Source organism: Bos taurus, chromosome 18, assembly GCF_002263795.3.
Source record: "Bos taurus isolate L1 Dominette 01449 registration number 42190680 breed Hereford chromosome 18, ARS-UCD2.0, whole genome shotgun sequence".
Classification (NCBI taxonomy): Eukaryota; Metazoa; Chordata; class Mammalia; order Artiodactyla; family Bovidae; genus Bos; species Bos taurus.
Genome location: NC_037345.1, coordinates 34135391 through 34162343, shown reverse-complemented (window position 1 = coordinate 34162343; position 26953 = coordinate 34135391). Strand labels below are relative to the sequence as shown.

The 26953-nt window shown below is 48.4% G+C and overlaps 1 protein-coding gene across 1 annotated transcript in view; it reads right to left on the bottom strand.

Moving 5' to 3' along the window:
- Nucleotides 1–3333: 3333 nt before the first annotated feature.
- The window catches only part of CDH5 (cadherin 5), a 36290-nt gene continuing 12670 nt past the window's right edge, over nt 3334–26953 (bottom strand). Inside the window, 10 exon segments of the mRNA NM_001001601.1 lie at nt 3334–4257; nt 6339–6584; nt 8971–9079; nt 9437–9561; nt 11100–11242; nt 14676–14926; nt 16189–16376; nt 17194–17358; nt 18220–18336; nt 20204–20492. Coding sequence (NP_001001601.1) covers nt 3743–4257; nt 6339–6584; nt 8971–9079; nt 9437–9561; nt 11100–11242; nt 14676–14926; nt 16189–16376; nt 17194–17358; nt 18220–18336; nt 20204–20492 — 2148 coding nt within the window. The 3' untranslated portion in view covers nt 3334–3742.

Genomic DNA, 26953 nt, shown 5'->3' with positions numbered 1-26953 from the left:
CAAAAAAATAAACGTGAAATCAAGTCTTCCCAGATGAAATGGAGAGATTCCTCACTAGAAGACTCTCCCTACGGAATAATACTAAAGGGATCATTCAGGCTGAAGTGATAGACGGTAGACAGTAACTTGAATTCACATGAAGAAATAAAGATCAGTGATAAAAGTAACTATATAGGTAGATACAAAAGACAGTATATATGTAGCTTGTAATTCTCTTTTCCCCTCCTGTATGATTTAAGAGACAACTGCATAAAGCAATAAACACACATCTGTGTGGTTGGGCATACAAGCTATAGCACTGTGATACGCACAGCAGTGACACCACAGAGGAGGCGGGAGGAAGTGGAGGTATTAGGGGCAAGGCTTTGTACACAACTTAAATTGAGTTGGGACAAATTTTACCTGGATTGTTCTAAGAGTTAAGATTTTAAGTATAATCATTAGGAGAACCACTAAGAAAATAACAATACAGTAAAAGAAATTGTAGGAGAATTAAAATAGTACACTAAAAGATATCTGATTAACTTAAAAGAGGCAATAACGGGATAACAGAGGAACAAAAAAGACAAGACATAGAAAACAAACAGGAAAAAACAGACATAAATCCTGCCTTACTAGTAATCACATTACATGTAAAAGGATTAAATACTTCAATAGCAGAGACTGGTAGGGATGGATAAACTGCCATGATCCAACTATGTTTTGTTCACGGAAGACACGCTTTATAGTAAAAGACAACATTTCAGAGACTGGTAGGATGGATAATCTGCCACGATCCAACTATATTTTATTTACAGAAGATACTTTATATTAAAAGACACAAGTAGGTTGAAAAGGAAAGGGTAGGAAAGATATACCATGTAAACAGTAACCAAAAGACAGCTGGAGTGACTCTACTAATATCAGACAAATCAGACTTAAAAATCATGACTACATACAAAGAGGTACATTTTATAATGCTAAAAAGGTCAGTCCATCAAGAAGAAGACATAACAATTGTAAGCCTATATGCCTCTAACAACAGAGACCCAAAATGCATGCAGCAAAAACCGACAGAATCGAAGGGAGATGTATACAATTCAACAGTGCTAGTTGGAGATTTTAGCACTAAACTTTCAATAAAATTTATATACTAGCGAGAAAGAAGACCAGTGTGGAAACAAAAGACTTGAACAACCCTAACATACCACTATGGAACACTCCATCACAACAGTAGAATACATACTCCTCTCCAGTGCACGTGGAACATTCTCCAGGATAAACTATATGTTAGGGTATAAAACTACTATAAATTTACTAGTTTAAATCATAAACTTTACAAGGATTTAAATCATAAAAATTCTCTGACCACAGTGGAATGAAATTAGAAATCAATAACGGAAGGAAATTGGGAAATTCCCTAATATTTGGAAATTAAACAATACATTTCAAATAACCGATGGATCAAGAAATCACAAGGGAAATTAGAGCAAAATTGGAATTAGGACATATTGACCCCTGAGAGCTCCAAGAAGTAGTGTTTATTCAGAGCACAGTTTGCAAAATGCCATCCCTGAGAGAGACACTGCCCAGGAAACCCTGCTGGCAGGGGTAAAGGAGCCAGGGGCCTTGCTGAAGTGAGTTTCATCTCTCACCTCCCCAATTCAAGTCCTAAGTCTGTCAGGGAGGCCTCCTACTCTCATTTTTGATTGCTTCCTATTCTCATTTTTGATTTCCAGGCAGGACCTCAATGTTGGGGTTCACACACCCGAGTGAAGTGCCAGCTGCTCAGTCACTGTTGTCAGCCAGCTAATTAGAGATTGATTTCCTCCCTCACTGCTGATTTATCTCACCTACCTGGTCCATTTGCCACTTGCAAAAGGTGTGGCAGCTCAGCTGCTAGAGGCCCTGCCTGTTGTGTAGAGTCAGGGGGGGTTGGGGGGCATGTGCAGGCTGAGGGAAGGCATGGACCTCTGGGAGGAGACCAGGATGGATGATGTGTACCTTGTCATTCTCCGCTGCAGTCACTTTCCTACCGTATGTGTCTGAAATCCTGCCTGCAAGTGTCACCTTGCACTCTGGGTTCCTCTGATGGTGGTGGCGGTGCTGGTGGTGGCATGTATGTGCTTCTGTTTCTCATGAGCTCACTTAGCTCTAGAAAGAGACGTATTTCAAGATTTTTCTTTATTTAGTTATTAAAAAAATACAGTATGTTCCATGCACCAGTGTAGCCTATATATATATATATAGTCATTATTAGTAGAGCAGTTACTACAATGATAGGAAACAGATGGTTACAGGAATTTCTTGATCCAACTAAAAAACCTGAAATAAAATTGTTAACCTAAATAGAAACCTGCTAATTATGCAAATACCCTTATTCTATATGTCTATGAGAGCTAGAAATGTGTTAAGTATTATTAGTATAAAAAATATAAAAAACCTAGATATTAGTTAAGGATTAAAAGTCAGTATTATCTACAGTCCCCTGAATTGAGGGGCCTTGCCCACAGCAGGAGCCTTGGTCCATGACAGAGGGTGAATTGGAGAATTTGCCTCCTTTCTTCTCTCCCCTCTCCTGTTGAGTGATGCCCCTTCCCCAAGATGTGGTGCAGTGGAAAGTTCCATATGTGGCTGAAAGTGGAAGAGACACAGGCGACCACAGGACTTGAGCAGGGGCCTTGCCTTGTGCAGGGAGGGGGCCCTGCTGGGGTTCCCTGAGATGTGGCAGCAATGGGGTGTGAAGACAAATGACACGGCTCTGTTGTGTAGTCATGGGTCACATCCTAAGTGCCACTATGCCAAGAGATCAAGAGTAGATGGAAAGAAAGAAAAAAAGAGCATGAACGAGTCACCAGGAGATATGGGGAGAGGTCTTTCATTCTGGGAACACCTGCCCTGCTTCCCAGGCAAAACTGGAGGGGTGTCATGAGTCTCAAATTGGGGTCACAGTGACCCCCAGCCCCTTCCGGAGGGAGTGGGTGTGAAGGTGGCCCTCACCCTATGATCTGGTGTCACACGTGGTCTCCACTGCTCCTTCAGGAAGAATTCACAGTTGCTTCAGAGTTCAACAAGCCACTTCCCTGACCTTGGCTGGATTTTCAATACACAGTACAGCATAGTTACAGGCACAGCGGGCCAGTGAGGTCACCTTGGGACCCAAGGCTGGGAGATGTCAAGGGGCCCTTCCTCTCTCTCTTTACGGGCCTGGGGAGAGGCTGAGGAATGCGGGAGTACTTGGGAGCGTGTGAGGAAGCTGAGGTGGGACAAGCATGATGGGTGGTCCCAGTTTCTGGTAGGTCAGGGCTACAGAGAGTCTTGCCCCATGGTCATGCTGTCCAGCCTTTTGCCTCCAGGCTGACAGGCACCAGGGCTCCCCAGCCTCCCCAGGGGGTTCAGGGACCTCAAGGGAAGACCCCCACCCCAACCCCTGCGGCAACTGAGCATAAGCAGCTTTGAAGAGCCAGAGAGAATCTTTGAGTTGGACCCGTGATTCCAGATGACAGGGTTATATGGATGTCTTAACCCAGACAGCATACCAGCCTTGATTTTCCAGCATTTGGGGAGTACCCATAGCTGAAATATGTCCTGGGACGTTTCAGGAACTTGGATTTTGCCAACCAAGGTGGTGAAGTCTCTGTGACCTGCAAGGAAGGGCTGTTAGGCTGGGACAGGAGTGTTACAACTGGAGGCCTCAATGCCTCGTGTCCGACTAGCCTGAGCTGCAAGTGGTCTGGGTCCCAGGCCCAGAGGCCTGTGACCCCTAATACACCAGCTCCTCCTGGGGGTCTGAGCCATACAGCTCGGCCAGCATCTTGAACCTCGGTCCCCAGTCATTGAGAAAGTCGTAATCAATGTCCGAGTCCGATGAATCCGTGCCCAGGGAGCTGAGGGACTCGGCAATGGACTCGGCGCCCTCGTAGCCATAGATGTGCAGCGTGTCATAGGGTGGGCCGCCGCCGTCGTGGTCCGCCTCGTCCTTCTTCACCCCGATCATGGCGGCCATCTCCCCGGGTGCATGCGCCCCGGGCGCTTGCCGGGGTGGCTTCTGCACCTGAGCGTAAAGAGACGGCCGCGCGTCCAGGGCCGGGCGTGGGGGCTTGGCCCCGCCATGGCGCGCAGAGTTGAGCACTGACACGTCGTAGCTGGTGGTGTCCATCTCGCCACCGCCCTCCTCATCGTAGGTGACCAGCTGCTCGTGGATCTCCGGCACGCTCTTGCCATGGGCGCGGGCCTGCTTCCGGAGCCGCCTCCGCAGAATGATGAGGAGGGTGATCACTGCGGTCAGTGAGCCAGAGTTGGTCAGGCTGGGCGGAGGCTTCCCCCCGGTCCCTTCTACCTCCCAGGTCCACCTGCTCCCTCCTCTCCTCCCTGGGCATCCCTGGGCCAGCCCAGCTCCCGGTGGCACGTGGGCCAACACAGAAGCTTTGGTTCCCTCTGGTCTCATGGTGGGTCCACCCTCAGCACCCTCACTCCCAGCCCAGAGTCATGTCCATCCCACCCCCACCCCAGGGTATGATCTTTGTTGGTGTTACTGGCCACAGTAGGGGTGGGAGGAGAGGAACACAGTGGACGTTCTCTCAAGTTCATTTTCTCCTGCCACTCTCCTTCCCATCTAACTGCATCCTCAATTCCTCCTACGTCTTAGCACTGTGACAGATTCTCTGTCATCTGCAAAGGCCAGGAGGCCAGAGGTTGGGGCAGAAGAGGGGAAAAGATGGAGTTGGAATTTGGGGTGCCAAGATTCTGAGCCATGATGATGATGGTGGGTCATGATGGTGCTGGTGGACATGGCTCCTGTTGCAGCAGCAGCAGCCACTCTTGAGCACACCTACTGTGTGCTACATGCTGGCATGGTGGTGGCACGTTTTCATGTTCTTTTACTCAGTTCAGTTCAGTCGCTCAGTCGTGTCCAACTCTTTGCGACCCCGTGAACTGCAGCACACCAGGCCTCCCTGTCCATCACCAACGCCTGGGGTCCACCCAGACCCATGTCCATCGAGTCGATGATGCCATCCAACCATCTCATCTGGTACTATTATCCCATTTTACGTAAGTGGACTGATCTCAGAGAAGCTGAGTCACTTGCCCAGAGTCCCGTGATCAGACAGTGGTGTGATGTTGGCCCTGCTCAGAGCTCTGAGGGGTATGACTGCATAAGGGTTGCCAGCCCTAGGAGGGGTGGACTGTGTGGGGCAGAGAGCTCCTGGAAGTAGGCCCAGAACATCCCTAGATTCTGTCCTTCTAGCCTGGAGTCACTTAAACTGTTAATAGGAAGCCAGGATGGGCCTCTGAGTCTGTTTCCTTGTCTGTAAAATGCCAGTGATGACGCCTCTGCTGTTTACATCGGATACAGTGGCTGCGAGGTTAGGTGCAATTCTGTGTGTGGTGGGGATGCCAGTGTCATCATTATTACAGATTTTTATTGAGAGGGGAATCTCAGTCTGGACTCTTGGCCACAGACGGGGGGCTCTGCCAGGGGGCCTCTCAGGGGAGCCACTGGCAGGAAAGGCCTGGAGCCTCACTGTGTCCCCGGCCCTGTCACTGGAGTGCGCAGGGTGACCTCTGACCACCCAAGGGCCTCCTCTGCACGGCTGGCTCCTGCCCCACGTAAAGAGCAGGAGCAGATGACCACCCTGGCCATCTGCTGGTGGGCGTTGGTGGGTGAACATGATTGAGTGCTGCCGCCCAGTCCCCAGGGAGAAGAAGCTCCAGTGGCCCGAGGTGGCAACTTGTGTGACAACTTGCCCTTCACCAGCTGCTTCCTTTCCCTGTCAAAGCTCCCACTCTTCCTTCTGGGCCTTCCTGGGACCACTTCTCAAATAAATCACGTGTACCCCAATCCTTTTCCCAGGGTCTACTTCCTGGAGAACCTACACTGAGGTTAGGTCTAAAATGCCTCTAAAATTTCTGAGGCCCAAACAAGAGGGGGGTGGCAGGGAGAGAGAGATCAAGGCTGGAGAAATCTTAAAAAAGGAAAGAACCCCCCCCCCCGACCCCGGTGATAATTTAAACTAGAAATTTTATACTTTCCATTTCTCTCCAAAAGAGGGACTGGATCCTCTTTTTTCCAAAAGAGATTTTATATAAATAAGTGCCTGGAACAGCGCCTGGCACACAGTTAGTGCTCAAAATATGTCAGTTGAATGAATGAATGTTATGTAAAGTATTTTAAACTGGGGAAGGGTCTCGAGCCGTGCCTCCTCCTCCTCCGCTGTCGTCCACCCCCCACCCTTCAGCACCCGGGGAGGTGGACCTGACACGGGCACAGGGTCCGCGCTTTGGGCTGCAAGCCTCGGGGTTGGGCCCGGGTCCCCAGCCTCCCCTCGCCGTCCCCTGCCACCCTTCTAGGCACTGACCTGTGAAGGTGAGGATGCAGAGGAAAATGGCGACGAGCGCCTGGATGCTGATGCCCACCTGGGCGGCCGCCTCCTCGCACAGGGTGAACTCGCCGTGCTCGTTGCACTTGCACACGGTCACGTGCAGCGTGCTGGTGCCCGTGAGGCTTGGCCTCCCGTTGTCCGAGATGAGCACGGGCAGGTGGTGGACCTTGGCGCGCTCCCGGTCAAAATACCCGTACTTGACTATGATGTTGGCCGTGTTATCTAGAAACGCCAAGGCCTCGGAGTCAGGCTCTGCTGTTGGAGTGCGCATTCTCTCATCACCACCGACAGTGTGGCCGCCTCCTCCAGAAGCCCTCGTAACTGTGCCAGCTCATATGCTGCCTGGGCCATGTGTCTGCCTTTTATACCCCTGCCTCGTGTTTTAGCCATCTGAGGACAGGTCTGTTCCTCCAGAGAGGAGATATTGTGGGCAGCTGCTTCGATTTGGCCTCTAAGAAGGATTTGGCCAGTACTTAAAATCCTTGCTTTTTTGTTTCTATGGGTAACTGAAATACCTGACCCCTAACCCTATTTCAGTAAGAGGGAACTCGCAGTTAATTAATGCATTGTTTCAAGCTTTTATGAACAATCAGGGGAAAACAAAATTAAAAAGTCTCTTGCTGCTGCTGCTAAGTCGCTTCAGTCGTGTCCGACTCTGTGTGACCCCATAGATGGCAGCCCACTAGGCTCCTCTGTCCCTGGGATTCTCCAGGCAAGAACACTGGAGTGGGTTGCCATTTCCTTCTCCAACGTGTGAAAGTGAAAAGTGAAAGTGAAGTCACTCAGTCGTGCCTGACTCTTAGCGACCCCATGGACTGGCGCCTACTACGCTCCTCCGTCCATGGGATTTTCCAGGCAAGAGTACTGGAGTGGGGTGCCATTGCCTTCTCCAAAAAAATCTCTTAGCATCAGGCTAACTTCTAAGGCTGTTTTTGCCATGCCTGAGAATGCATTAGAAAGTAAGAACAATGCACAGGTCCCCTGGGGCACTGGGGGAATGATTACAGTTGTAATTGAGGATTCCCTGGGCAGGCTGGAATTGGGACTGTGCTTTGGCCCAAATATTGGCTCTCCCTCTCAGACCCAATCAGTCCATGTAAGAATTCCCCAGGGAGATTTTTGAACATGTTAATTTTCAGACCCCACTCCTACCCACCTCCCGTCTACTCCTCTTTCCTTCTTTCACCCCCTCTCCTTTCCTGAATTTCTGATTCAGTGGCCCTGGGCAAAGGCTGGAAAATGTGTCTTTTGCTGGCTCCTGGGAGGTTATGATGGTCAAAGGTACAGGGACTCCCTACTCTAGGCTTTATGTAGCTACATGGGCGGGGTTGGCACACTCAGGAAGCCAAAAGCAAAGGAGGCCATCTTATAGATTTCAAATTGAAGCCAATTACATTTCATTATTAAGTAGCCATATCTACTGTGATAGAAAATAATAGCAGTATGGCCACTGAGGCTGTATGAGAGAAATGAGATTTCTCGCTATACTCATTTAATATTGTAGCAGGACATTCATGTTATAAGTGAGTCTGAGACCAACAGGCTTATCTCCTGATCACATACTGGGGGGTATTTGGGGTGACACTTAAGCTTTTCACTCCATTGCTGACCTCCTGTGAGGTGGGTTTGAAGCGGGCACTGGGGATGGTTGTGACAGGTGCTTTTCCCACATTATTTACTATTAAAGACAGCGGAGTGTTGAATGGTTGGCACTGACTGTCAGCGTGCCCTGGCCACCATCCCCATCCCTCAGGAGGAGTCTGTGGCTGGTCCCCTGGGTCTCCCCCTCACTCTCAGGGATCCCAGTCCCTGACCTTCCTCAGAGGTGGCAGTGGCTGTGTCTATGGTGGGAGCCTCACCAACCACCACGTTGCTGGTTAGGGGTGGGCAGGGATTCCTCCCCATTCTGGAGGAAGGATTGCTCTCTTTAGACTCAAGGTGGATATTCTAGGTTTTTTTCTGAGGAAGGTGCAGAGAGCATGGAAGCCTGTTTTTGGCTGGAATCCAGCCCACTCAGCCTCATCACTCCGGGAAGCACATGCTCATCAGAAGCTCTGATTGGCCACTGCTGACATCGCAGGACTCTGGGGCGGGACTGGTGGACCAGATCCCGTCCTGAGGACACCGAGTGTTAAGTAGTCATTGTGGCCAAATCAAAACACTATATTCTTGGTATTTTGGTTTCAAATGTCCCATTTTGGCTCTTTGGGAGCAACCTCAAAGTTCCATGTCATAGAGTAATTTGCAGTTGTACTGACCACAGAGGTCCCATGAGAAGGAGTCCCTTAGTTAGTTTGTGAACCAGGCTGTCTACACCCCATATCTATTCTGTGCCTATTCAGTGACCTGGGCATCTTAAGAGAAAAGGCAAGGCCATGTGGACTTGGCAGTGTGGCCAGGGTGGCTGTGACCATTGCACAGACCAATAAGATATGTGGTGGGAATTGTATACAATATCTTGGAACTTGATAGCCCCAGGGAGGGCACCTGATTCATTGGCTTAGTCCTTGACCCTGGCATCTCAAGACTCAAATAACTCCATCTCTGACCGCCACCTCCCCCCAACCCCGCCCACTCCAAGAGCCAGGCTGACTGCTTCAAGGCGCACCGTGATTATCAATGAGGGTGAAGTTGCTGTCCTCAGTGCTCAGGGAGAACTTGAACTTCACGTCTCGTGGTGTTATATCCTTGTCTGTTGCCGAGATTTGCACGACCAGCTGGAGGGTGGAAGATGGGGGATGGTCAGTGGTGGTGTTGAACTGGCTGGGGTTTCAGTGATGGTGAAGGACTTTGCGTTTAGACCTGACTGTGGCTGCCTCTCACCTGTAACACTAATCTTAATGGTCTCCAAAAAGTCCCTCTTTCTACCACCCGCCTCCTCACCAATCTGCTCACTACACATTGTCTCTGAGCCTCAGTTTCACCATCTGTAGGGGGAATGTCATCTTTCCTCAAGGCTGTTGTACAGGTTACATTAAGCTCATGAAGTGCCAGCTGACTGTGACCGGGAGGTGCTGCCCCTTTGGTCTGACCCCGGCAGGCGCTGCCTCACCCCCCACCTGAGCCAGACTCACCTTGCCCTGGGGGGCGTTCTCACACACTTTGGGCTCATAAGGCTTGGCGAACTCTGGGGCATTGTCATTCTCATCCATAACTTCAATGTGGACCTGCACAATGGATTCTTTGCCCGTGGGAGTCCCTGCAGGAGAAAGGACTCGTCACTACAGTGGACTTAGCAGATGTCAGCCCTGAGATTAGAAGGTGTGTTGGTGGGAGTCTTGGAGGGGTGCTCTTTTTTCTGGAAGAGGGGGCTGTGGACATTTAGAAGGAAGGCCAAGGATGGCGTTCTGAATGAAAGGAGCAGAAGAGGAAGCGGGGGTAAAGCCTCATGCATAAGGATATTTGCTGGAGAATTACTTGTAAGAATCAAAAAGAGAAACAGCATAAGTGTATTTTTAAAGGTTTTCATTAAATCAATTAAGTAATTATTAAGTCAATGCAGTAATTTAAGTAATCAAACCAATTTAAATAAATTCACTACAGAACAGTTGAAAAGATAAACAGTCTGTGTGAAATTGCTTTAATAAACACGGCCAGTTTAAAAGAATGGATCATGTGGCTGTTGGCAATGCCCATGTAAATTACATTTTAAAGTTGTAATCTCTTTAATAAAGACATTTTAGTACCATGAGAAAATAATTCTGGAATAAGGTTAAGTAAAAATTCAGGAAATTATGATTTCACTTGTATGAAATGGCAGAAAAAAGACCAGAGGAAACACACTAGAGTGCTAACGGTAATTATTGCTGTTTGGTGGGGTTATGGCGGGGGGGATACTTTTCTTCTTCTTTTTTTTATTTTCTGTATTTTAAAATGCACAGTAAGCTATTGCTGTAAGATTTAAAAATTGTATGAGTGAGATTAGATGGGTAAGAAAGGGGCAAAGATTGATCTGGAAGGCACTCAGAAGTCTATTGAAGTTGGCCTGGCTGCCATGTAGGGGACATGCTGCCTGCAGGAGGCAGGGACCCTCCTGGGTAGGACCAGTGGGACTTTGGCCAAGTCACCCTTTGTTCTGGGCCCCGTTGGTTTCTGGGAAGGGCGGGGAATGTTGATCCTTCTCCTGGAGAGCAGTTGGGTTTTTCTCATATAGGCTAAGAATGCAAAGCTCCAACACCTGCCTTTCCTTCTGGCAATAGTTACCCTACTTTCTGGAGACTCTAACAATCTTGGAGTTGGCAAGTGCTTCAGATTTTGAATTCAACCCACTAACTGGCACATAAAGTCTCCAAAGCAGCCTTTCCCAAATGTCCATGATAATAAAAATTACACGGCACTTGTTCAGTGCACATTCCCTGCTGTTTCTGACTCTCTGGACTAGGACCTCCAGAAAGGCATCTGAGAAGCTCTGTGTTTAAGAGGTGACTCATGTGATTCCCATCACAGGGACATATGGCAGCCTGTTTTGGAACAGTGCTTCTTAAACTGTAGTGTGCATGAGATTCTGACTCAGTCTGGGGTTGGGGCCTGCTGTTTTGCCTTCTAACAAAGTCTCTGGTGACGTGGATACAGCTGGTCCATCTACACTTGGGGATGGAGGCACTGTAGCATCCCAGCCAAGTGGTGCATCAGCAGCGCTTATAGTACCTCTGGAGGCCTCAAATGACAGCTTATGCCAATTTTAAAAGAATGGGGAAAAGAGAAGAGCCCAGGTCCTCTGGCAAAAGGGCCACTCACCACTCAGATCCACCTCTTTGGCCTCCACTGTCAGGTTGTACCAAGGGTACACTTCTCTGTCCAGTTCTTTGTCGTTGTAAATGCCCCCTTTCTTGGTTATTCCGAAGAACTGGCCCTTGTCACTGGTCCTGCGGATGGAGTACCTGTCCAGGGGAAAGAGTTCAAGGGATTCCATGGCTTTCCATTGTTCTTTGCAGAGTCCAGACTGCCCAGAAGGACAGACGAGGCCCTTTAGGATCTGTCCCCCTGCATCATCCCCCACCCTTCGCTCACTGCTCATTGCACCCGACCGCCCAGAGAGAGTCAGGGTAGTGAGATAATCTCTTTGATCTGGGCGCTGTTGCAATCACTGAGATGAGGGTGGACCCTGAGACTCCATCAGTGGTATCTTCTGAGTCGAGGCAGGTGGCACTGTAGCCAGCTTTACTTCAGCTTGAATTGGTTTTTGTGATTAATGAAAAGATAGTTGAGTAAGAGCCAGGAAGAAATAAAAAAAGGAACCAGAAGAGGTAAGAAGTGATTGAAAGGAAATTAAATTTGTGAAGTAAAAATGTGAAAAGTTCTTAAGAAAAAGGCATGAAGAGAAGAGAGATGAAAAAAATCCATAATGTTCCAGATATATTTTTTCTAATACTAAGGAAAATTCCAGAACAAAGAGAACAGAAGAAATAACAAACAATGTAATAAAAGAAAACTTCTTGCTCTGAAGAAAGAGCCAAGTTTATATATTAAAAGAGATCATTGATATCAGGCATAGTGGAAAAAAGATCAATATTTAGCTATATTCTGATGATACTTGGGAATTTCAGGGGTATGAAAAGAAATTGAAGAGAGTCCACACAGAAAAAATACATCCTTATAAAGAAAGAGAAATCAGACTTAATCCTAGACATTTGCACAATGTTAAGTGCTAGAACACATTGATAATATTTTTGATTTGTAAATATGAAAGAACTCAGGAAGTATATCACCCACAAGATGGGTCCTGAAAAACTTTTTGTGAAAACTCACTTCATCTAAGAAATGTCTCAAAATAAAGTAAAAAATCTGGCTTGGGAGGAATTAAATGGAAATTGTTGATTTCTTTATCATATATAGGAAAGCAGTGGAGGTGGTGGTGGTGTGTGTGTATGAGAGAGAGAGAGATTTATAAGTAGAAAATATTGGTCTGGGAAACCAGTTTAAGTTTTACAGATAGAAATAAATGTCACTGGCAGAAGTAAAAATGCATATATTCCATCCAAATACCTAGGAGAATAAATATGAAAAAAATAGACTACAACAAAGATGGGGAAGAGAAAAAAGTCATGAGTTTTGAGAAATAGCCAATGTAAAACAGGCTAAAAGAAATAAGATCAAACTCATCATTTATGAGGAAAAATGTAAATAGGTTAAACATGACACCTCTCAGTTTTGATTGAAAAGCAAAGCCATCTGCATTCCAGTTTCAGGAGACAACTTAAATGCCAAATGACCTAGAAATATTAAAAGTAAAGATTGGGGCTTGATGGCTCAGTGGTAAAGAATCTGCCTGCCAATGTAAGAGACATGGGTTTGATCCCTGGTCTGGGAAGATCCCACATGCTGCAAAACAACTAAGCCCATGTGCGCAACTCTGAGCCTGTGCTCTAGAGCCTGGGAACTGACTGCTGAAGCCCTCAAGCTCCAGAGCTTGTGCTCTGCACGCAACGAGGGAAACCACTGCACTGAGAGGCCCGCGCACAGCAGCTAGAGAGTGGCCCCTGCTGGCCACAACTAGAGAAAAGCCTGTGCAGCAGTGAACACACAGCACAGCCAAATGCATAAATAAAATTGTCTATGAAAAGAGCAAAGGTCGGAAATTCAGGCGAATCTCAGTAACATGAAAGCAGGATTGACCAACCTGACGTCAGGCAACGTGGAGTGGAGGACAGAATACTTAAGCAGGACAGACTGGGTAATGTCGTGAGGATGAAAGAGACACGTCATAATGAAGGTAAAATAATTATAAACCTTTGTTAACTGAATAGAAAAATTTTAAATACATAAAGCAAAAGTTTAGATATTACAGAGGAAAATGGACAAAAGCAGAGTTGCGTTACACCACAGAACATGTTAAAACCAAAAAACGCCCTACCACTTGTAAATGAAAAAAAATCTCTTAAATAAACCATTGGATCAGTGAAGAAATAAAAATGATCATTATAGACTATTTAAAATAGAATGGCTATGAAAACAGTCATCCCCAAACTTACAAGATGTGGTCAGAAAGGAGGTACACATTTGTCCTTAATAGAGCGTTAACTCTCCCCAAACTGACATGCAAATACAATTCTCATTAGAATTCTAATGCTTTTTATAAAACTCGAGTTTTATGGTTCACAAGAAAGAATGGATGTTTGAGAATGCATTAAAGTTATATAAAGTGAAAAAATACTTGGGGGAGGGACTTGCCTTATACACACCAAGTTTTAGTATAAAACTGCGACCATAAAACAGCGACAATAAAACAGAATGACTTTGCTACAGAACAAAGGATTCAAAAATAGATTCAGGGATATACAGGAACTCAGTATGTAACAAAGGTGGAAAATGATGACTTATTTGATTAATGGTGCCGGCACAGTTGGCTACCAGCTCTGGAATAAAATGAGACTGCGTGAACTCCATGCTCTCAAATGTTATGTGGCCCTAGAAAGTATGGGCTGGAACTGCATCTTTTGTCACAGAGGGTAGAGGTGCCTAGTTGAGATGGAGGAACAAGTAGTGATGAAATGGTCATAATTGTTGTTTAGTTGCTAATTCACATCCAGCTCTTGGCACTATGGACTGTAGCCCACCAAACTCCACTCTCCATGGGATCCCCAGGCAAGAATACTGGAGTGGGCTGCTATTTCCTTCTCCAGGGGATCTTCCCAACCCAGGGATTGAACTTCCATCTTCTGCATTAGGAGGCCGATTCTTTACCCCTGAGAAACTAGGGAAGCTGAAATGGGCATACTATGATCCAGAAAAAATTTAAAACGATCAGAGCCCTGAAACAAAGGACAAATCCACCATAAATGTCTGTGGGTGTTTGTGTGGTCGTGAAGAGAGGTGTGATAGGATCGTAGCACACCATGGACATGAGTTGTCCGGAAGTCAGGGTTACTGATGCTTTCTTTGTAGATCTTTGTGTTGTTTCATTGTGTGAAATAAACTTTTCCCTTTTGTGGTTTTGGGAAGACACAGGTAATGAAACATATTTAGTGAAGGGATTTCACATATGTCAAGTTGGTTGTCCTATTGACTATCAGCTCTCCCTAGATGGGACCTGTGGAAATCTGTGCCTCCCCTTCAAGGTAGAGCAGACAATGGGCGGCTGTAATGGCCAGGACCAGGCTAGGTGGGTACCTGGGCAGGACGAGATTATACCTGGCCACGTGGGTATAGTGGAAGAGCTTGGGCTTCTCGTCCTGCCCCTGCCCATGCCCAGTGTCCATGCTGGGAGCAGCCAGTTTCCCCCTTGGTGTCCTGGCTCAGCCCAGCTGATGTAAGAACCTCGGTGCCAGGGTGTGGCCCTGATCATCCGCGTCCTCACGACCTCCACCCCCTTACCTGATGTCCCGCTGAGCAGCATCAGGGTCCTTGGCCAGCACTGAGCCAATCAGAGGCTTCTTCTGGTTCTCCTGCAGCTGGAAGTGGTAAAAAGGTTGCTGGAAGATGGGGGGCTCATCCACGTCTGTGACGTTGATAATGACACGGGCGATGTTCTTGGGGGAGGTGCTGCCCAGGTAGCGGAGGTCAATGGTGGGGTCTGTGGCCTCGATGGTGAAGCTGTATTGCCGGATGCGTTCATAGTCCAGGGGCTGTGGGAGGAAAGTGTGGTGAGCTCCTGCTCTGAACCAGGCCCTGCACGGTAGTGCTGGGATGACACCTGTTGAACAGATGAGGGGCCCGTGGCCTGGCTGTCTTCAGCTTCGTCCTGACCTCGGCTCTATTCTGAGTACTGGGGACACCAAGCAGATCAGCCATACTCTTGCTATAAGGGGAGCACAGACTAGTGGTTCTTCCCACAGCTCCTCAAAGCCATGCCTTTTCTGTGTGCCTTAGCTCAAGTCTCTTGCCTGCTTGCCACACTCCTCCTCACCCCATCAAGGAGTCTGTCCAAACGTAACCGGATGTGCTCATAGAGCCTGTTCCTGCCCCTCCTGACACAGTAGTTCTGCTCCCTGCCTGGGTCCCCTTTGGTGGGGATGTGTGTGTCCTCCCTACTGGCCGAGAGCCTTGCTACCATGGGAGCTGTCTGACTCCCCTGGGCATATCCAGTTCCCAGCACAGGGCTGGATCAGAGAAGGACTCCAGAGAGGTCTGCTGGAGGAGTGGTCTGGCTCAGGTACACAGGTTTGAGTGTCCCCTCCGAGGAGGAGATCCCTGGCCTGGCCCCCCTAGTCCTCGGTGTGGCCATTCTGGAGGCAGTTTGTGCCCCTGGCAGACCTTCTCTCCTCTTCTAGATTCAGCTGGTTTGACTGCTGTCTCTGCAGCAGCCACTGCCAATGCACACCCCGTCCTCATGGTGTTCACTGTGTCCTTACACACTGACGGCTTTTGGCCGAAAGCACTTGTAATTTACCAGGGCTCTCCTGGCCAGCGCCCAGAGCAGATCAGAAAGTGCCAGGAAGTGAGCCCCCAGGAGCCCTCAGGCAGCCCACAACTGCTGCGACTTAGAAGCATATCGCACACAGTTGCCCAGATGTTCCCAGTGGGACCGTATCCCACTCATCCACAGCAATCACCTGCTCACTAAGGAGCCTGACTTAACTCTCCTCCCTTTTACATATCACTGCTCCTGGGGGCTTCCTGAGATCACCCCCCAAATAAGCTGTATACACCTAAGTCCTTGCCTCAAGGTCTGGTTCTGGGGTAGCCCAGCCCAAGGGACTGACCCTTCTCTCGTGGCTCCACATCCCAGCTCCAGGGGTCACAGGATCCACGAGCACACGGCCTGCTCCACCTGGCCCAAACGTGGACCTTTGGTGGCCTCTGACCCGGGAGCAGCCCCTGGATGAGTCCTGAGCATGCCAGGAGCCCCCAACCCCCCATCTGATGCCACTGCTGCAGGCCTGCCAACCTTTATGGGCTTGATGATGCCCTCGTTGTGGCTGGGGTCCGTATCGATGGTGAAGGTGTCCCTGTACTCTCCCTGCACGAAGCTGTACTTGGTCTTCCGGTTTTGGGGCTCGTCTGGGTCCTCAACAAACAGAGAGCCCAGGGGGCTGCCCACACGGATGTCTTCTGGCACAGAAAATGTATACCTGTCTGATGCAGAAGGGGCGCCCCAAAGGGCATTGGGTTAATGAGATAGACAAGGTAATTGTTGCATATACTATCCCAGTATATTTTGATACAAGCAACAGGCACAGTAAAGTAGCAGCAGCAGTAGTAGTAATTCCTCTGAAATTTTGGGTCTCAAGGCACAGAGGTTCCACTCTATCTGTCCTTTCATCCCTTCATCCATCTGACAAGTAGTTATTAAGCACCCCCTGTGTGTCAGGCACTTTGCTAGGGGATCTGTCAAGTGCCAAGAGAGAAGCCCTGCCTTTGCGGGGCTTTCACCATGTACAGTGAGGTCACTTCAGGGTACACTGGCCTGTCCTTGCAGTGGCTGAGCCTCTGAGGGACATCAGCCTTGGAGGTGCAGGTGGTGAGGCATCTATCTGACCTTCCTCCCCAGCCCGCCCAGCACGTGTGAAGAGCTCTTGTTGGATATTTTCCTGTGGGGAGAATCAGTCTGTGGGTGGGTCAGGGCCCAGCCCTGGCTCTGGCGCTCTGCTGAACCCTGGCTCCCCAGCTCGTGGGTTTTCCTGAGCTCATGGGAACTGGGTGAAACTGGTCCTGTCTGGTAGTGGGACTCTGGGCACATGGGACACAACCAGGAGTGTGAGCTGCTGCTGGCCCAAGAGGGCACCCTGGCAGGCCAAGTGTGCAGCCCTGGAGTGTGTGCAGAGACGGGGAGCACCGGGAAGCCATCTCTGATGCAGGCTCACTCTGGGGTGGAGGGAGAGGTAGATGGACGCCAGGCTCCTCCCTGAGAGCCGCCCCCGCCCTCCACCAGGGCCCAGGGAGATGGACTCACTCTGGGTGAAGATGGGGAAGTTGTCGTTGACGTCCTGCAGCGTGATGAACACAGTGGCTGTGCCTGACTCCCCCCTGCGGCCCTGGGCATCTTCTGCTTTCACCACAACCTCGTACTTGTCCTGCGTCTCTCGGTCCAGGTGTTTGTTCATGGTGACAATGAGTCCTGCAAAATGTGTCCTGTCAGGAACCATGTTACCTGAGGAACTTTTAAAAAAATATGGGTGCCCAGACGCTACCCAGAGAGCCGTGACTTCAGAGCTCCTGGGTGACTTCCCTGTGCAGCCAGGGCCAAGAGCAAGGGGAGATCCACCACCCATCTCCACGCCCTGCACTGTTAGGCCAAAGCCACACAAACACTTCTGTCCACTATGGGCCGAGAAAGAGCCTGAGGCCGCATCTAGGCTCAGAGTGAGCACAGTGCTGTGATGGTTATGCCTCAGTGCCGCACAGCTTGTGTGTTTGCCATTGTTCTGAATGGTGGCGTGCCCCAGGCCTGACCACTTGTTCTTCTGTCTTTCTCCAAAGACTCAGTCCTTACAGTTTTTTAGGTCACATGTGATGGCTAATGACAACGAGCCACATGCTCTTTATACGTCATCTAATTCAGATTTCACAGCTCCTGTATGGGGTGCATGCATATAACCTTCCCTATTTTCACCATGAGGACTCGCCAGTGCTCAGAGGTTGGTTGATTTGCCCAAGGTCTTTAGAAGCGGTGAGCAGCAGAGATGGGGTTGGAAACCAGATCTGTGTGGTTCCACAGCCAGAGCTGCTAACCAGCCTTCTCGTCCGCCTCTCATGTCACTGCTTGGGTGGATTTTTGTCCCCTGGACTTGAGTTCACGTCCTGGGCACCGGTCTGCCTCCTCCTGCCCTCACCAGCCCCCTTGTCTTGATGCGTGGTACTGACCGCCTCCTCAGGAAAGTGCAAGTCAGTGGTTGGTAACACCTGTCAGACTTCCCTCTGTGCCTGCACCTCCACCCGCTCCAAGCCAGTGCTGCCCAGGGGGGTTAGTCACACAGACCAGAACCACGGATGTCGAAATTTTCTTTTCCCTTTGTGAGCTGGTACACGACAGAAGCATGGTCTGCCACCGTGGGGTCATCTGCATCCATCGCTGTCACCTGGATAACCGAGGTCCCTGCGGGAGAGAATCCAGGGTGGCTGCCTGCTGACTACCAGCCCCTCACCCCATTCCCAGATGAGGGCAGATGGGGCTCAGGCTGTCCCCTGAACCCCCTCCCCTGGGTCCCGTTTTCTGAGGAGCCTGCCTGGCACTGACGTGCTGGCAGTGGCGGAGGCCCAGCCAGTCAAACATGAAGGGTGAAGAGAGCGATGGTTTTCATTTATGGGGGAAATGAGGGAAGGGGCGAGTGTCTGCAGTCATGGGGAGAAACAGAGGAAAAGCTGCTTTATTTTTGCTCCTGGAAGCATGAGGACAAGAGAATAGGAAGGGTCCCAAAAGACTGGGTGTCACATCTCTTTCCCCTTGAACTCCAGGCTCCCCAGGCTTAACAAGAAGGTCTGGTCTTGAGCCCTGACCAGAGAGCCTGGATGAAGGGGTGGGGATGGGAGCTCTTTTCTTGCATCCCCTGGAGGCTGGGAGTAGAACTGAGGAAGAAATAGTCTCCTCTGGGGGCCTAGGGTCTAGGCTGGTAACATACCTGGGGATGAGGTATGTCCCTTTCTACCCACCTCCCCCCGACTCCTGCATGGACCCTAAAGGTGACCCCTTATCTTGGTGGCAGAGTTGGCCTCCTTCATATGTGAAGTCTATGCTCTCGGCCTGCCAGCCCTGAGAGTCAGAGCAGTGGGTGGGGTTGGCTTCAAAGAGTAACAAGGTGTGTGTGTGGTGTGTGTGGTGTGTGTGTGGTGGTGTGTGTGGTGTGTGTGTGGTGTGTGTGTGTGTGTGTGATGTGTGTATGTGTGTGTGTGTGTGGTATGTGTGTGGGGTGTGGTGTGTGTGTCAGGTGTGGGGTATGTGTGTGTGTGGTGTGTGTGTGGGGTGGGGTGTGTGGTGTGTGGGTGTGTGTGGGGTGGGGTGTGGTGTGTGTGTGGGGTGTATGTGGGGTGTGGTGTGTGTGGGGGGTGTAGTGTGTGTGTGTGGGGTGTATGTGTGTGTGTGGGGTGTGGTGTGTGTGTGGGTGTGTGGGTGGGGTGGGGTGTGTGTGGTGTATGTGGGGTGTGGTGTGTGTGTGTGTGGTGTGTGTGAGTGGTGTGTGTGGGGGGGTGGTGTGTGTGGTGTGTGTGTGGTGTGATGTGTGTGGTATGTGTGTGTGTGGTATGTGTGGGGTGGGGTGTGTGTGGTGTGTGTGTGGGGTGGGGGGTGTGTGTGTGGTGTGTGTGTGAGGTGGGGTATGTGGTGTGGGGTGTGTGGATGTGTGTGTGTGGTGTGTGTGGTGTGTGTGCGGGGTGGGGGGTGTGTGTGTGGTGTGTGTGCGGGGTGGGGTGTGTGTGTGTGGTGTGTGTGTGGGGTGTGGTGTGTGTGCGGGGTGGGGTGTGTGTGTGTGGTGTGTGTGCGGGGTGGGGTGTGTGTGTGTGGTGTGTGTGTGGGGTGTGGTGTGTGTGCGGGGTGGGGTGTGTGTGTGTGGTGTGTGTGTGGGTGGGGTGGAGTGTGGTGTGTGTGTGGTGTGTGGTGTGTGTGTGTGGTGTGGTGTGTGTGATGTGTGTGTATGTGGTGTGTGTGGTGTGTGTGTATGTGGTGTGTGCAGGGTGGGGTGTGTACGGAGGGGTGTGTGTGTGTGGTGTGTGTGGTGTGTGTGGGGTGGGGTGTGTGGTGTGTGTGGTGTGTGTGTGTGACGATCAGGGCTCTGTCTGGGACCAGGTCAGAATTTAGTCTTTAGGGACCAGAGTTCCTTTCAAGTCACAGCAAGTGGCACTACACGCATCCTCATCGCTGCTTGGAACTCACTGAATCCTGCTCCAGGCAGCGAAGCTGCTGATGGGAGAGGTGCCTCTGGATCAGGGATGTGTGAGGGGAGAGGGAGAGGGACAGACCAGGCACATACCTATCCCTGACATCTCGGGCACAGAGGCATTGAACACCCGGTGGGTAAACACAGGCCAGTTATCGTTGACATCGTGAACTTTGATGGTGAAGCTAGAAGGAGACTCCAGGTTCTTCTTGGAGTCCTTGTCCACCACAAGGGCAGTGAGGTGGTACTCGGAGATCTTCTCCCTGTCCAGCCTCTCTAAGGCATACACATCGCCTGTGTTCTTGTCGACCCGGAACACCTTGCCGGCAGACTCTCCTCTGAGCTGGTACTCGGTCTTCTTGGGGTCCACACTCGATTTAATCTGTAGGAGGAGAGGCACCATGAGCTGGAGACGGCAGTGCTGCTGTGTGTGCCTGTGTGGGTGTATGGGATTGTTGAAAAATCACTTATATAAGCGTACAGTTAAATGAATTGTATTAAAAATGAAGGTAATTACCTCAAAATGTATTGCTTCCTAATAGTTTTACTGCATTTCACCATGTTCTTGAGTTTTTATGCTGGTCCTGTCTAATCACGGAAATCCTAGCTAATGGTGTGTTCATGCACATCTCTTTCCCACTCTGCCTTCGAGCTGGTAGCTTGAAACAGATACAAGGAAAGTATTTACACCAAGGAAATTGGCAAAGGCTATAAACAGGGTCTTTTCCCTTCAAAAGCCAGTTGTCAACTGTTTATCAGCACATCACTGGGCCCCGGCCATTTAGTTTTGGAACGATACGTAAAATGTTCTCTTCTTGAAAAAAATGTTCTCTTGGATATTTTCAATATTTAGTCCTGCAGAAAAGAACTCCAGCAAGCTTTGTTTAACTCAGAATTTCCCATACTCGTTAGACCACTGAATCTTTTTCCTTTGTAACGCGTGTTGTTAGTGTCCTTAGGAATAAGGTTTGGCAAATAATGTATGTAAAGGAATTTGCTCAGGCTGTCAATAAATGCTAGTTGTTACTCATGCTAGAGCCATGTGTTCAAGGATATTAGAAGATTAGAATTGCTGAACATTTCATTTATAGAATCTTAGAAACAGAAATTCCTAGGAGCATAAACAAATGATATTTCATACATGTCGAATGCTTCTCTAATGGATGGTTAGGATGTTCAAAAAACAAAGTTCAATTCAATAAAAGAAAACAAAATAATCCAATCCCTACGAAGTGCCAGCTTGGGAGCATAGAGATAGCGCAGACTGTGCTCTTGCTCTCAGAGCCTGATTTGAAGCTGCAGAGGAGATTTTGAGGATGGGCAGCATTTAAGGGTCAGTTGGAATGAGAACCGTAAGTGAAGGTGTCACATCAGAAAGGCTGGCGGAGGACCGGAGAGAGAGAGGGGTCTCAGGACAGAAGAGGTGGCATGAAGATGGGCATGGTCAAGTCCCATGAGGTCTGGAAAGCATCCTTAGGCTTAGCAATGATGCAGTCATCAGAGCCCTTGGGGAGAGCAGCATGAGGGTGGTGGACTGAGAAGCTGGCTGACAAGGTTTTTAGAAAAGAGTCTCAGAGGTGAGGAAGGGGGAACTGGGAGTGAGGCTCCTCCCTTTTGGGGGCTGGAGAGATGGAGAAGTGGGGCTGTAGCTAGATGTGGTGAAGCATCTTAGAGCACGGTGTTCAGGGGGCAGGCGGTTCATGGGGAGGCCCCTAAACCCAGCAGCCAGGACATGTAATGAATGGATGGACTGGAGGCAGGAAGTGGTGTGCCTACTCTGGAGCCTGTGGCCTGGGCAGGGGGCAGTGGGGATCAAGGAGGAGGGACAGTGTGGGCCCTGTGAGTTACTCAAGGTTCGGATAGGATGGTCGTTCCAAACCTGGCTGCGTGGGTGCATTAGGACCCAGGTGTAACCAGGGGGGCGTGAGTCTGCTTGGATGCGTCATTGGAATTCTAAGATTGTGCCAGTGGAAAAAATTTTGGCTGCCATATTAGTAAACAAGAGATGTTACAGCCATCAAGCCATCATATTACAGCTCCCCCCGCCCCGCCTCCCAGCAGATGGTGCACCCGAGGAGACTCAGGATGAGAAAGCACAGGATACTGACCCCAGAGAGCTGAGCTGTGCATCAAAGGAATGATTTCAGTGAACCCTGACCTTGGCATCTTCTCATACACAGAAAAAGGGCTAAGTTCTTTGAGATGTCTGTTTTTCTTTAATTAAGAGTAATCTTTTGAAGTTCCGACTACCTGATCTTTGTTGCAAAAGCTCCTGTAGATCCTGGCTCCCCACCTTGCCTCTTTGCAGACGTCCCTTAGAGGGACTTGAGAGTCCTGTCTCCCAGGCTTGAAGTCCTCAGAATGTCTACCAAAAAAACAGGACTCTCAACTTTTAGATTGTGCCTTTTTTTTTTTTTTTCCAGTTGACAGTTGTATCTGACTCATACTTCAACAACTTTGGTAAAAATTTTTCAATATTATCAAATCAGTAGCGTTAAAAAAGATATCCTGTGGAGGTAAGTTTCTGTTTTCCTTCCCTCCAACTTTTCTTAGGTAGACTTTATATATTAGAACAGTTCTAGATTTATAGAAAAACTGAGATGATAGTACAGAGGGTTCCCATACATCCTGCTTCCAGTTTCCCTGTTGTTAACATCTTACATTAGTATGGTACATTTGTTGTAATTAATGGACCAATATTTATATATTATTATTAAATAAAGCCTGTAGTTTGTGCAGATTTCCTTAGCTTTTACCTAATGTGCTTTTTCTGTTCTACGATCCCACCTAGGATACCACGTTACATCTATTAATGGTTGTTATGTTTCTTTAAATTCCTCTAGGCTGGGATAGTTTCTCAGACTGTCCTTTTTTTTTTTTTTTTCAATTGAAGCATAGTTAATTTACAATGTCGTGTTAGTTTCAAGTGTACAGCCAAGTGATTCAGTTATACATACATACATATTCTTTTTCAGATTATTTCAGATTATTTTCAAACCATTGTAGGTTTTTTACAAGAGGTTGAGTATGGTTCCCTGTTGCTATACAGTAAGGCTTTGTTGTTCGCCTGTTTTATATATCTTGGTGTGTAGATATTAATTCCAAACTCCTAAGTAATCTCCCCCACACCTACCCCACTTTCCTCTTTGGTAACAAAAGCTTATTTTCTCTATGATACTCTTCTTGGTTTTGATGACCTTGAGAGTTCTGAGGACTGCTGCTTGGGTGTTTTGTCAGATGCCTCCCTATTGGAGTCTGTTTTGCTCATGATTAAACAGACTGAGGTTATAGGTTTTGGGGGGTCCTCCCCTTTTTAATATTATCCCTATATTTGGATGTAACATCTCAATGCCGAAAGCTATGCTGACCCATATTTGTGGATTCAGAAGGCCGTTCAGGTCTCATTCCCATTGTCCAGCAAACAGCGCTGTAAACAAAGGCTCCATGGCTCTGATCTTGATAAACAGGGACTTCCTTCCCTCGGATGACGTCTTTGGAGTGAGGAGGTGAGCCATGGAGCCCTGTCCTTGCCTTTTCCAGGCAGCCTTGCTGCTTCTCAGAGTGGGGATTGCACGGGGCTCCCTCCCTGCCCTGTGCCCCATGCCATGTGCCAAGTGCGTGCTGATGGCAGGTGACTAGCAGGCCTGACGCTCTTCCTGCTGGGCCAAGAATCTCGGGTGAGCTGTTTAGAGTCTGTCAGGGCTGCTCGTAGCCCCGCTTTCTGCTGACTGTCCCTGACTCAGCTCAACATTATTTCTTGGGGGCAGCCATCCTCTTTGGAAGCTGATTCATGGCCCAGTCATCCCACTGCGGAGGAGTAGGTGGTCTGATGACATTTTCCTCTAGTGTGGGGAGTCAGGAGCCCTACGCTTTCCTGGAGCTCTTTTGGTTTCCCTGTGTGACCCTGGGGCAAGCTTCTTCCCCTCTGAAGGCAGACTGAAAGATCTAAATTTCCCAGCCATTCTTGTGGCCAGAGGAGGCCTGGGCCCAGGGAGCTGGCCTTGGGCAGGGCTGCGAGTGGAGATGCCCCAGCTGGCCCCCACTGCCTCCTTCGGTGGCATTTCTGGTACCAGGGCCAACTGAACCCTCCCCCATTTAAGGATCCTTTCTGGCCCATTTCTCTATAATCTCAGGGAGCCCCCATCTGCCATGTGTGGGGCTCTTTATCTAATACATGCTGCCCTTATAGACCAGGGTGGGCAAACTGTTCCTGTGAAGGGCCAGATAGTAAAAATTTTTGACTTTGTGGATCATATGGTCTTTGGACAGTTACTCAAATCTGCCATTGTAGCATGAAGGCAACCACACCTTCCCTTTCAAAACCGCGTGGTGGGGCAGTTCTCTCAGCCCCTATTTATGCACGTATTTGTTTAATTGGAATAGAGCTGATTTACAATGTTGTGTGAGTTTCCAGTGTACAGCAGAGTGATACATACATACATATATATATACACACACACACACACTTTTTCAAATTCTTTTCAATTATAGGTTATTACACACTACTGAATATAGTTCCTTGTGCTATACAGTAGGACTTTTTTGTTTGTCTGTTTTATATATGATAGCTTGTATCTGCTCACCCCAGACTCCTAATTTATTCCTCCCCTCTTTCCCCTTTGGTAGTCATAAGTTTGTTTTCTATGTAAGTCTGTTTGTGTTTTGTAATTAAGTTCATTTATATCATGTTTTTAGACTTAACATATAAGTGATGTCACATGATATTTGTCTTACTCTGTCTGACTTCACAGAGCATGCTAACCTCTAGGTTCATCCATGTTGCTGCAAACGGCAGTGCTTCATTCTTTGTATGGCGTATACACACCCCCCATATACATGCATATCTCCACATCTTCTTTATCCATCTGCTGATGGACAGTTAGGTTGCTTCCAGGTCTTGGCTATTGTAAACAGTGCTGCTGTGAACTTTGGGTTGGATGTATCTTTTTGAAATAGAGTTGTCATATTTTCTGGATATATGCCCAGAAGTGGGACTGTTGGCTCATATAGTAACTCTGTTCTGAGCCTTTCAGGGAACCTTCATGCTGTTCTCCATACTGGTTGCACCATTTTACGCTCCCTTTCACCACAGGGAAAGGGAGGCTCCCTTTCACCACACTATCTCCAGCATTTACTGTTTGTAGACTTTTTGCTGATGACCTCTCTGACTGCTGTGAGGTGGTACCTCATTGTAGTTTTGATTTGTATTTCTCTAATAATTAGCGATGTTGAGTATCTTTTCATGTGTCTGTCGGCTATCTGTATGTCTTCTTTGGAGAAGTGTCTATTTAGGTCATCTGCCTGTTTTTTGATTAGCTTTTTTTTTTTTTTTTTATTGTGCTATATGAGCTGTTTATGTATTTGGGAAATTAAGCCCCTGTCTGTCACATCTTTTGCAGATATCTTCTCCCAGTCTGTATGTTGTCTTTTTGTTTATTTATGGTTTCCTTTGCTGCGCAAAAGCTTGTAAGTTTGATTAGGTCCCTTTTGTTTCTTTTGCCTTGGGACACTGACCTAAGAAAACATTGCTGTGATTTATGTCAGAGAATGTTTTGCCTATGTTCTCTTCTCAGAGTTTTATGGTGTCATGTCTTATATTTAAGTCTGTAATAAATCATTTTGAGTGTGGTGTGAGGGAGTGTCCTAACTTTACTGGTTGACACGTGGCCAACCCTGTTTTAGATCACAAGCTCCGTGATAGTGAGGACCATGTCTGTCTTTGCCCCCCATTATCTTCTAGAGCCCAGTCTGTGCTTGGGACCACCCCTCCTCTCTCCAGGGCACTGATCTTTCTTTAGATGACCCTGCTTAACTTCCAGGAAATTGACATGGTGAGATTTTAAAGCACTTGAATGGAATTTTTCTCCTCAGTGAAAACTGTTGGAATGCCTAACCCATCTGCCTGTTGTCATGTGTGAAATTCTACCACTAGAGCCTCTCCTTTCAATAGAGGTTTTTTAGTTTTTGAACCTTTTTTAGAGGTTCAGTAGTGGTTTTGACATCAGCAGTCCTTTGACACAGAAAGATCGTTCATTAGTCACTCAGTGTAGCTCCAAATCCTAGGAAGGTGACTGAGGATGGACGTGTTTGCAAAGGGCTGAAGTGAGGGTTAGAGTCATAGACACTGCCCTGGAGGGCAGGCTTGGGTCAGGCACCTTGTTATGGCTGTCTTAGAATCTGGTTGAGTGGGTGGTCTGAGAGAAAGGGGTTTTTGAGGAAGTCCAAAGGTCTTGACTAGAAATGGCAAACTGTGGCCTGGATGATGAGCTTTGTCACCAGCACAATTTTGTAGACATCTACTCAGGTCCTGAAGACCTCTCAGATGGGCAGATTTAAAGCAGCCTTCACTTCATGGGAAATAGATGGGGAAACAGTGGAAACAGTGTCAGACTTTATCTTTTTGGGCTCCAAAATCACTGCAGATGGTGACTGCGGCCATGAAATTAAAAGACGCTTACTCCTTGGAAGGAAAGTTATGACCAACCTAGACAGCATATTCAAAAGCATAGACATTATTTTGCCAACAAAGGTCCATGTAGTCAAGGCTATGGTTTTTCCAGTGGTCATGTATGGATGTGAGAGTTGGACTATGAAGAAAGCTGAACGCCGAAGAATTGATGCTTTTGAACTGTGGTGTTGGAGAAGACTCTTGAGAGTCCCTTGGACTGCAAGGAGATCCAACCAGTCCATTCTAAAGGAGATCAGTCCTGGGTGTTCTTTGGAAGGAATGATGCTAAAGCGGAAACTCCAGTACTTTGGCCACCTCATGCGAAGAGTTGACTCATTGGAAAAGACTCTGATGCTGGGAGGGGTTGGGGGCAGGAGGAGAAGGGGACGACAGAG